Source organism: Hemitrygon akajei, chromosome 13 (genome assembly GCF_048418815.1).
Source record: "Hemitrygon akajei chromosome 13, sHemAka1.3, whole genome shotgun sequence".
Lineage (NCBI taxonomy): Eukaryota > Metazoa > Chordata > Chondrichthyes > Myliobatiformes > Dasyatidae > Hemitrygon > Hemitrygon akajei.
Window position 1 is genome coordinate 105,306,085 of NC_133136.1, and position 12,529 is coordinate 105,318,613.

The 12,529-nt window shown below is 39.8% G+C and overlaps 1 protein-coding gene across 2 annotated transcripts in view; it reads right to left on the reverse strand.

The window, feature by feature from the left end:
* Positions 1-12,529, reverse strand: part of antxr2a (ANTXR cell adhesion molecule 2a) — a 226,464-nt gene that overhangs the window by 91,306 nt on the left and 122,629 nt on the right. Inside the window, exons 11-12 of one of the 2 annotated variants that reach the window (XM_073065215.1) lie at positions 11,300-11,378; positions 1,372-1,467 (exon numbers count right to left, since the gene is read on the reverse strand). In XM_073065215.1, the coding sequence (XP_072921316.1) occupies positions 1,372-1,467; positions 11,300-11,378 (175 nt within the window). The remainder of the gene's footprint in view (positions 1-1,371; positions 1,468-11,299; positions 11,379-12,529) is intronic. The other variant, XM_073065216.1, reaches the window with a different exon arrangement.

Sequence of the window (12,529 nt, forward strand, 5' to 3'; positions counted from 1 at the left end):
ACTGCTTCTCTACCCAGCTGCTGAAAGTGCAACTGAAAATATGCAGTTGTAAAAGACATTTTATTGCACCAGTAGATTTCGCTAAATGCTTTTAATCTCATCAATCAAGTGTGAACACACACATAATTCTGCGCTTGATTTGGCCATTTATCTATAGAGATTTACCTAGAATTTACACCAGCTTCAAGATGTGCCATCTGATAAGAAACAGCAAGAGAGACGCTTCTGGTAATACACTAGGGAAGAGATTTAGCTATACAGTACAATATAGCTGAACATATTGTATTCAGCTATATTCAAGGATCTGCAAGGCTGAAATTTGAAAACAATTTGCAGACTCTGTTTAGATGGACAACCATATGCTTTTTGATAGCAAAGTTTAGGACTTTGTCTGTCACTCTAGCAGTCCCTCAGGAACAAAGATAACATTATTTCACTGTGGTTTTGTTTGAAGCTGAGCTGGCTGATAACTCCTAAGAGAGAGCAGAGGAAAAGTGGGTGGGAAGTTTGAGGTGGTGCTCTACTTGTGCTACTTAAGCAGGGCTATGACAATGTCACATCCACCTATGTTTATAAATACCTTCTGTCTGGATTATATTGTGTTAAATTATATTGCACCAATGTGGCATTGATGTATGGATTAACAACAATGTTTTTGAATCATTGAGCAAGCATGAGGCCTCAAACAGTCTATCCCTGCTTCTCCTATACTTTAAAAATAAGAATACAAAATACTCTTATATTCTTAATTACATTGGTTAGACGTACTGCCCTGCTTTCACTGAAACCTTGCACGTTCTTCCTTTTCAGGTAAACTACTAAAAGTTGCAAATGAAATGGTTTCTATCAGGATAATAAGAATATTAAAGCCAAGCTTTATTAGTGAAGTTTCAATAGACATTTCAAATAGTTCACAAACCATAGCCTGAAATTGGAAACATTCACTTAATGTTTCTTTTAAAGTTAGATAAAGTGTGCCAAAGATCTCCTGATCTTGGATAAGCAGTTTCTAAGCCATAATTATTTAGTTATAATATATTTGTGTAATGTAGATCTATAAAATTTGCAAAATATTGATCTTAATAACCGAAGAATGGCATTTGGTCCATTTAGAAATATTTTAGTTCATGCTAACTGATAGAGCTAAAAATAAAATTTCAAGTTTAAAGATAGATAGCTGGTACAAACGTGCTAGTTTATAGATTGAAGTTCCAGCTGGAAACCATTTGTAGCTGTTGCACAAAAACAGCACTGATGAGGACTAAAAGCTTAATTTGACATGCTTAGAACAGTTAAACACTGGCAACAGGAGGTATTTGAGTAGTACTGAGTGTGAGGTGTCTGGAATTGTATTCATTCACACACACTTACCACTTTGCAACAGAGAGGCCAGAACCACCAGAGCAGAACAAGCCCCAGCAGCAGCAACAAGCTGAAGATGGCGATGAATACCGCTGCTCCATCAGACTGCAAAGGACATCAATGCCATTAGACACCTCAACAATCCACTTACTAAATCTTACACACAATATTACTAGGATTGATTGTACGTTAATCCGCTTTTAAATCCAATTAATTATTTTGAGTTACCTAATGTTGGAACCAATAGCTCTACTTTTATTTCTTCTAATAAAACTCAGTAGTAAACTTTATCAAGAGTAAAGTAACAGCCGAAAGTAAAAAGGAAAAGCTAGCTGGTTCAGCCAAAGGGAGGGGGTGTTGTAATATCTCACACAGGTAAGTGGGGCATGTCTAAGTATTTCCAGTGTCACATGGCTCTGAAACATCTGTGCTTTCAGATACTTTTGGAGATACGGCCCAGGTGCCTTGAAAATAATTGTTATGACATACTTTCTGAAATGTCGTGTGAAAAGTTGTAATTGAACTGTATCTCTAAACAGTGAATCAAGTACTCAAAACAAATTTGTTCTTCCACTTCTGCCTCTGCTACCATTGAGATTGGGAATGATTGGGAACTCATCGGGGTGACTGATAAGTTTGTGGCCTAAGGTAGAAGATGATGAGTTATTAAATACAAACTTTCTGCATAATCACTCAAAGAGTTGAACTGCATGTGCATGTAACAAGAGCTGTATAACTCATCTCCTTCTACCTTAGGCCACAAACTTATCCATCACCCATCTGTGGACACTTTCTGTCGGTCCAAAATCCGTATGCTCCACGACCGCTGGACTAAGTGTGTAAATGTAGGAGGGGACTATGTTGAAAAATAAATGTGTTAGGTTTTCTATTGTCAATCACCCCTCATAGTACCATGGAAATATTGGTAGTGTTCTAATTTGTTACTCAGTTAAAAGATAGTTAATCTTAACTATTTCCAAGAAACCAGCTAATTTGGCCAGCTGATTAATTGGGCCAAAATATACTGCTCCCAATGTATCCCAATTAACCAGAATCCACTGTATTGTAATTGCATCAACCTGCCAGCCGTATGAAGATTGTCAGGCACGAAGAATTTCATATCACTGATGGTGCATCAGCAGGAAACCTTCTGGGAAGGAGTACAGCATTGATTTTACACTTAATATTCACCAAACACTGAAATGAAAGTTTGCTTCCTGGGAAAGGCTAAAACTTGCAACATGACTTGTCTACCATCATTTCCCAAAATGTGAGTTATTAATATCCCTTAATGGCATAAATATTGTTTTAATAGAACATTGTACAATACAGCATAGGAGCCGGCCCTTCGACACACGACATTGTGCTAAGCTAATGACACCTATTTATGCTAATCCTTTCAGCCTACGTAATGTCCACATCCTTCCATTCTCTGCACATTCACATGACTTCATCACATCTACTTCCATCTGGCACTGCAATCCAGGGACCAGCACTCTCCGTGTAAACATCTCCTTTGAACTTCACCCCTTCACTAGTATTAGGCATTTCATCTAGGGCCCCAGAGACCCCAGGTATAGCCTTACAATAATTTTATAAAGCTGCACATAACTTCCTGACCTTTGAATACAATGCCCCAGTTAATAAATGCAAACTTGACATAAACCTTCTTAACCATCCTATCAACTTACGCAGCCACTTTCAGAGAGCTTTGGATTTCGACTACAAGTGCCCTGTGTACAGCACTTCCTTATCATTTTCTACCAATGCAAGGTGACCATTTGGCTAAGAACATCTTTTTTGGTACATTTTACTGATGATTGCCAGGAACTAGATCATGGCGTCATGTTTCTGTGCCATCCACAATCCAATTGGACAGTCAAACTACCATAGGATTCATATAAGGAATGATAGGAGCGTAATGGAACACAGGGACTTATATTCTGTAGCACAGCGGTTAGAGCAATGCTTTACAGTACCAGCAACCCAGGTTCAATTCCTGCTGCTGTCTATAAGGATTTTGTACGTTCTCCCTGTGACCACGTGTTTCCGCTGGGTACTCTGGTTTCCTCCTACAGTCCAATGATGTACTGGTAGGTTAACTGGTCACTGTAAGTTGCCCTGTGATTAGACTAGAGTTGTTGGGCAGCACAACTCAAAGGGCTGCAAGGATCTACTCTGCATTGTACCTCAAAAAAAATTACAGATAAACAGCATGGTGGAAAAACGTGCCTCAGTCATAGCTTTGAGTAAGGGAACATTATGGTGCAGTTGCATAACTCATCGATGAAGCTGCATTTGGAGTATTGAACACTGTTTGAGTCATCCTGCTATAGGAACGAGATAGTCAAACTGGAAAGAGGGCAGAAAAGATTCACAAGAATATTTACAGGACTAGAGACTGAGTTTAAGGAGGGTCAGTGTTTATTCCTCGGAACATAGGAGAATGAGAGATGACCCTTTTGAAATGTTTAAAATGATGAGAGGCAGAGATAACGTGGATTGTATCAGTTTTTTCCAAGGCAAATGAGTCCAAAACTAAGAGGCATAGATTTACGGAAGATAGCAAAGACTTGAAAGGGACCCGAGGAACATACTTTTCACACCTAGAGTGGAGAGTATATAGAATGAGCAGCCAGAAGAAGTGGTTGAAGCATTGAAGCAAGTATAACATATCCAGAAGGGAGATCAGTGGGGAGGGATGAATGGACAAGGGAGTCTTGTAGGGAGTGATCCCTGTGGAAATCAGACAGTTGTTGGGCAGGGGGAGAGAAAGTTGTGCTTGGTGGCGGGATTCTGTTGTAGATGGCAGAAGTTGTGGAGAATTATCTGCTGGATGCGGAGGCTGGTGGGGTAGTAAGTGAGGAACCCTATTCCTAATAGGGTGGCAGGAGGATGGGGTGAGGGCAGATGTGCGCAAAATGGAAGAGATGTGAATCCCTTGTCCATTTGTCCCTCCGCACTGATCTCCCTCCTGATACTTATCCTTGCAAGTGGAACAAGTGCTACATCTGCCCCTACAACTCCTCCCTCACTACCATTCAGGGCCTGAACAGTCCTTCCAGGTGAGGCAACACTTCACCTGTGAGTCATATACTGTATCATGTGCTATCCGTGTGGCCTTCTACATAACATGTATTAGGAGGCCACTTCACCGAACACCTACGCTCTGTCCGCCAGAAAAAACAGGATCTCCCAGTGGCCAAACATTTTAACTTCACTTCCCATTCCAACAAGTCAGTCCATGGCTTCCTCTACTGCTGCGATGAGGCCATACTCAGGTTGGAGAATTCCATCTGGGTAGCCTCCAAACTGATGGCATGAACATTGATTTCTCTAACTTCCGGTAATCCACCCCTCTTCTCCTTCACCATTCCCCATTCCTATTTCTCCACTTGCCCATCACCACCCTCTGGTGCTCCGCCCCCTTTTCTTTTGCCATAACCTTCTGTCCTCTCCTATCAGATTCCCCCTTCTCCAGCCCTGTATCTCTTTCACCAATCAACTTCCCAGCTCTTTACTTCACCCCTCACTCCTTCCCCCCCCCCCCCCCACTGGTTTCACCTATCACCTTGTGCTTCTTCCTCCCCTCCCCCCACTTTCTAATGCTGACTCCTCATCTATTTTTCTGATGAAGGGTCTTGGCCCAAAACGTTGACTGTGCTTTTCCATCGATGCTGCCCGGCCTACTGAGTCCCTCCAGCATCTTGTGTGTGTTGCTTGGATTTCCAGCATCTGCAGATTTTACCTAGACTCAGCTGCTGAATGTTTCAGTATTTGCAGTTTTAAATTCAGATTTTTGGCACCTACAGTAACAATAACAGCAAAGAAATGTCCCTCAAGCCTGTGCTCGAGAAAGTGAACTTTGGAGTTAAACAAGTTTGGCAAAATACTTCAGAAATTATGACAAATGCTGTGGATAAATTGAAAACTGAAGAAAAACATTCTAAAGAAGTCAATACTTTAATAAAAATTCAAAGACACAGTAAAACCTTAATAATTATAACATGTCATATTTTATTTTAAATCACTTATAATGAGCACATCCTTGCATTTGCTTTGGACTGAGTTTAAGATATATAGGATAACCTTTGGCTCATCTAGTCTGTGCTGAGCTGGTTTTCTGCCTAGTCCCATTGATCTGGACCCAGACCAAATCCCTCCAAGCCCCTTTCATTCATGTACTCATCCAAAATTCTCTTAAATGTCTTGACTCAACCCCCATCGACCCCTTCCGCTGGCAGCTCGTTCCTCATTCCCACCATCCTCTGAGTGAAAAAGATCCCCATTCAGATTTAATAAAAAACACAGGTTTCAGTCCCAAACATCGTTATTACCTCCTCCCATAGATGCTGTCTGGCCTGCTGAGTTCTGCCAGCATTTTGTGTTTTTTATTTATTTCCAGCATCTGCAGATTCACTGGTGTTGCCCATTCAGATTTCACTCTTTAACCTAAACCTATGACCTTTAGTTCTAGTGTCAACCATCCTGTGGGGGAAGAAGCCTACAGGCATTCATCTTGTACAACTCTATCAAGTCACCTTTCATCCTCTTCCACATTGAGCTCACTCCAAAGAGCCCTCACTCAAGTTGTGTGTTATAGGGAAAGGTTAAATTGGTCAGGACTTTGTTCACTGGAGTGCAGGAGAATGAGGAGCGATCTCACAAGGTATCATAGAGGAAAAGTCCCTCTGACTTCTCTTTCTTTTCAGTCCTGATGAAGGGTCTCAGCCCAAAATATTGACTATTTACTCATAGATGCTGCTTGGCCTGCTGAGTTCCTCCAGCATTTTGTGTGTGTTGTATAGGATAACCTTGATTTTTTTTGTTTTGATGTTAAATCCTTCTATTAAACATCTCCACAGAAACCCCCATTCAAATTATAATTTTTAATTCTCACTCCCTTTCCTATATATTATAGTGTTAAATTCTATTTATCATCAAATTGCTGATACAAGTCCAAATTCAATTTCAGTGTTGGCTCTCCTCTTTACAGCGCCAAATCAGTGTGTGTTTTTCATGCTCTCACACTGGGAGCTGATGAAGTTTCGTGACAGGAGTCCTAAGTAGTGCTAAAAACCAGCTCTTGTTACACTTTCATGGACTGGTTGAGCTAATGTATCACTGTTCAATCTCTAGAATAAATTCTTGAGATTTCAAAGCCTCTAAAATAGCCTTCATTTGGAATGAAGGAAAAGCAGTTCAGGATTGTTCTTTTAGTCTACCAAATTATACATTTAAACAACCTTTGCCACACGAAGTGTGAAGGAAATACAGGCAGTTTTTGTACCAAAGGTTGTCATCTCCACTCCAATACTCTGTAAACATTTTCACAACTCTATCACGTAAAGCTATCTGTAGGAGAAACTCCATAATCCTGTCCAATGCACTCCCTCACACAACGCCTTCTTGCTTTCACCTTCCCTGTCAAAATCAAAACAGGTGTATCTATTGTTCTGTTATTTCCCAATGGTTGACTGCAAAACTTCAAATTTTTGTCTTGAGAAGTTTTCTATCATATATTCAAATGATTGATATTATAACTATAAAAAGCATGTCAAAAATGTGTATCCATCACAAGTTTAACTTTCAAGTTTCTTAGTGCTGTGCATTGTAATTATGTCTAACCACTGCAGACTTAAGTTGATAGATGTAAAAGATCTTTGCTTACTCTCATAACATCCGACAGTAAACAAGAAGCTTCTCTTGTTTGTAAAAGATCTTTATTCATCATGACAAGCAGACATTCTACACTGAGCAGAATCTCTCCAAATTCTATGTATGTAAAGTTTTTATACTTTTACGAACAAAGGTAACTGTAGGTGATTTATTACAATTTCAGTCGCTACTATCACATTGTTTATTTCAATATTTTAGTGCTAACAAATTGGTCCACTGAAACATAAATTAATAATGGCAGTGCACTACAACTGACAAGGTATTTCTGAGTGTGCAAATACTTTTGCTGGGACAAATTAGTTCATGTGGTTAGTCTTAAAGCTTCTGAGGACAGACAATCCTGGTGTGAAAGCTGACTCTCTGTGTGCACACGTCCAGATATTGATAGACGGAGCAAAAATGTCTATGATTGTGTTTGATGTGCTAAGTTACAAAATAGGTTTGGTCAGGAAGAATCCTTGACCTCAGACGCAATGCTGTAAAGTAACTTAGCCAAAGGGGCTGATGCCTGGTTTGACATAGGCCAGTTAACACACATTGTCTTATATTTGGTGGATGCACACAAGAACAACTCATTGTCGCGTCAGTTTACAAACCATATCTCCTGTGCTGGTTCCTGCAGTGGGCAGCAGCCTGTCACTGTAAACAGTACTGGTTTACAAAACTATCCTTTTAGTTTCAAAACTTGATTACTATTCACAATTTACATTAGAAAAGATTTCTTTCTTGAAGACTGGTTCTTATCTGTATTAATGCCTAATATCCAAAGAACTTCTGAAGATGTCTCAAATAATCCCCGGCATTGGGTAACGTTCAAAGTAATAATCAAATACAGAATTGCCAGACCAACATAAGACTGGCAGATTCACAAATACATGGCTACTGTCTTTGGGAAAAAACAAATTTGGAATGCAAGCTACCTATTCCATTCAGATTTGAAAGCTTTTGTTTTAATTTGGATGTAGTTGATCAATAAGGTGCAATGCAATTTGAAAGTCACTGGGAAATATCTGACACATTAATTTACCTTTTGGCCATTGAATACCCACTATTGTTGTATACAAGTAAATGTGTTAAGACTCATTTATCTAAATGGGGAAGTTTTTGTAGACTGGGTACTTTTTGCAGATACTTACTAATGCAAAAAGAAATAAAGATTTAGCAGTGCATAAATTTGTATTGTTAACATTTAATAAGGAAAATGCATTGTTATATCTGCTTAATATGACAGGTTTATTTCTCCATGTGTTTTCATTTATTTATCGATCCAATCTCTCATAACACATTAATCTTTGGCTCTAATGTACGGCAAATGCTTTGGTTGCCATGTTTACATTGAAGAATAAGGTCAAACGAGACTGATATATTTAAAGAAAAATGGAGCATTTTGTATTTCATTGCCAGCCAATAAGAGTCACTTCAATAATGTCGAAGTTGCTGTGGCAAAAGGAATGTATCACAAAAGACTTTCTGAAGTAAATCATAGTGTGAAACACACGTGAAAACTGTAAGGTACATTTTCTGAATAAGGAGTATCATTATAAAAATATCAGCTTCTGCAGAACGGTACGTCAAACATTACAGAAATGTTGTCTTGGAAAGGAACAAGTCTACAAATAACAGCATCCCAAACAACCGAATCAGCTGAAAATTTCAGGACGATTCAACATCCATTGCGATTGGTTAAAAAACAGAAATGGAGTTAATCGGGTCACATGGGTGTATTTATACACAGAACTGATAAAATCATTGTATCTTTGTAGAAATACAATTACAGCATATCTGTGATTTGGGAGGATATTTGCAAAAAACTAGGTAGAGGCAGGTAGCACTTGTACACTGTGATCAACATTTCTAAGTTAGGGTCACTAAAGCAGGTGGGTGGGGCTCACTTTCTCAGCCTGGTCACTCTTCGTCCGTATAGGATTGCAGAGAACTGATTTTGATGTAATCCGGAATAAACTTTGGCCGGCCGGTGGTGTAGTGGCATCAGCACCAGACTTTGAGGTGAGTGGTCCCAGCTTCAAATCTGGCTGGCTCCTTGCACGCTCTCCATCCCCACTGGGTTGAGTGTCGAGCTAGCAACTCAGCCTCATAAAAGTAATTGTTAAGAATGCTATGGAAATGGCAAAAAATGACATCTGACATGCCACAAGGGGCAAAAAGGCACAACAGAATAAACTTAGCATTAAACTGAACTGATTAGGGTAATCACTGCCACCCCGACACTTCCCCACTTCAGACGTGCACCTGTTGATATTAATTCTCATCCACTACACACTTGAAGCCTTTTTTTAACATAATCTGCAAACCTGTGACCCAAAAGCTACTGAACTGAAACCATTTTCACACAGTTTAAAGGATTACTCATTCATAATGGATCACCGCACAAGGCAGCTCCTACCTTCAAGCTGGGAAGTTTCTGGAGTGCTTTGTGGAGAACTGAGCAGCTGGGGGGGCTCATTTAAATTCTCCATTGTACACGTGTTTTCCCAAATGTTATTTTGTTAAACTTAGTTATTCAGGTACAGTGCAGAATAGGCCCTTCTGGCCCTTCAAACCAGCAATGCTGATTTAATCCTAGCCTAATTATGGGACAACTTAAAGTGAACAGCTAACCTTCCAACCAGTACATCTTTGGGCTGTGGGAGGAAACCGGAGCACCCGGAGGAAACCCACACAGTCACAGGGAGAACGTACAAACTCCTTACAGGGTCTACATTTCTAGACTCGACACTTAAGGACTGCTACTTCCTCTCTGCCATCAGATTTGTGAGCAGTCCATGAACACTACCTTATTACTTCTCTTCTGCACTATTTAATTTTGAGAGTGAAAGTAATTTTATGTCTTCCACTGTACTGCCGCCTTCAAACACCAAATTTCAGGATGAATGTCAGTGATAATATACTTGGTTCTGATTCACTAGAACTTAATGTCTACTCAGAGGATATCTGTGCTCACTCCATGATCCTTCTGGCCTCTCACTGGCCTTTGTCTTCCTAGCATCTGACAGTTAGGAGCAGGATGCCTTTAAAGGATGACATCCCTCTCTGAATGCAGCAAGGCTGCAGCATTGCAACTGCTCCCACTGGGGACAGGAGTTAACAAATGCAGTACACAGGACATCTCTGCAGCTTCTAGGGAACGTTTATTGTAGTGTTATCCTCTTGTGTAGAATGCTTTGTTTTCCAGCTTCAGAAATAGGACACCAGCTGTGCAAGAGTCAAAGAGGAAGCACCTGTTCTTTTACAAGTTTTATATTAGGAATTGCTATTTTGTTCCTATTTAATCATGCAAAATTTCCTGGTTTCAGACATTCAGAGTGCAAAGCATGGCTCAAAAACTATGCACATCATACAGTCTCATTTTCAGAAAGTGATGAAAACAATGTGTTTTCAGATCAAAAAACTATGAAATATCATAAATTTAGGGCAAAGGCTTGATACTAGCTTTCTTGGATTTCTATTGATTCAAACATAAACAAAACCAATTCCACATCATTTTTTATTGTAAACCTTGCTAAAGAATTTACACAGTTTTGAGTCAACTTTTTCACTTATGAATCAGATATTTGCTACAAGATTTAAAGGCAACAATTAAATTGTTGCCAAATTATTATTCATTAGAGTTTAAGCAATCTGCTTAACAATGTATAATATTCAATATTATGGTGATTTTTTTAAAAATGGGAAGGGTTGAGTTGAAGGCTGCTTGTTGGATTTGTGACTGTCTTCTTATAAAAGTGGTACATGCAAATTATCCTGATCGTCTAATTAATAAAGTGTGGAAAATTAATAATAGCGTTATGGTGATAACTCTCTATCCAAACACTGGTCAAATAAGGTATAAACCTTGAAGCTGTGTAGATTTGTGAACTTGCAGCATTTCCTGAGAAATACTTTATACAGGAAAACAGTCATTATACAATGCAATGCATGTCACAATATTTTCATGCTTGGAAACTCTGCAAATCTGCAGTGTGACTAAGGCAAATCTAAAGGCTAATTTGCAATTAGCTTTTTGTTAGCAGTTCAGTTGCATAAAATTGGTACAAGTATCTTTTATCTGCCAATAGCACATAAATTTTAATGCCTTTTTCTATAGATGAAGACAAGCAGAAAATTGTTTTGCTATAAGCATCGTTCTAACACTAAAGTAAATTTCGAGATTGTATAACTAAAGCTCTACCACTTTAAGAGAACAGTATTTTATTTGAACAACGTAGCTTTCCACTGAGAACAATTTTAAGTTACTTACACAAGCTGTGGCAGTGATGGTAACTGAACTAGAGATGAATGACTGTCCATTATTCAAACTCACTGATACATCCATTGTTCTGAAATAGAAATATTAAAATGCACAATCAGAAATTATTTCAGAAATATTATAATCTTCTGAGGTATCTAATAACTGTACTCAATTACCATAGCACAGCACTGGGCAGATAGGCCTCATCAGCCATTGTCAGCAGCTCACCTAGTGGAAGGGAAACTCTGATCTCAGACCTCCACTGCCTTGTGACAACACTCACTCATGGGGAAGGCTTCAGAAATAAACCTAGTGGAAAAACCAGGACTTGCCGTCCCTAAGGCAGTCCTTCGTTGAGATCAACATTGACTGGCAACTCCTGTGCTGCTGCTGGTGCCAAACTGTGTAGATCCCTGCCTTTGGATTCATCAGTGGAGGGAGGGAGCCTGATGCATGGGTAACGGTTAGCTTTCCATATCTACTGTTCTGCCTTGTGTACCGAACTGCATATCAACTTTGCCATGTAGCGCCTACTCCAGGGGTGTCAAACTCATTTTAGGTCACGGGCCGGATTGAGCAAAATGCAGCTTCATGCGGGCCAGATCAGTCGGACGCGTGCGAACGCAGCTTTCGTTGCCTCCGTTTTTTCAGCCTGCTCTCATGTGTCTCAGTCTCTGCTATAACTACAAAGCGTTTCACTTTACAAATTCCGTTTCTTATGAAGAAGACTGCCGAATAAACACTAAAAACCCTGAAAACCTGGTACCTGAATAAACTCAGCATTAGCCATATCATACGCCATAGGCGCTTCGATTACTGGGGCCAGCTTTAATAGTAATTAGATATTATCTCGCGGGCCAAAGATAATTCCACCGCGGGCCAGATTTGGCCCGCGGGCCTTGAGTTTGACATATATGGCCTACTCCATTCAAAGGAAGACACTCCTGCTTCACTTCATGGAGTTGACACTACATGGGAAGCAGTAGGTACCAGTTATAAACTGGTAGGCCTGATTGACGTAGAGCATAGTGCCAGGGTTGTTTCCAATAGTGGAAGAGATTCTTGGATCTAACTAGATAGCTACTGCCTGCCTTAAGCTAGGCAGTCCCCAGTCAGAAAGGTGCTGAAACACCATGGCCCAATTATTTTCCTGTTGTGGGGGGGGGGGGGAAGAGAGAGAAGTTAGGTATTATCTGAACTGTAGACTGAAAACACTGCACCTGGTAAGACAACACAATG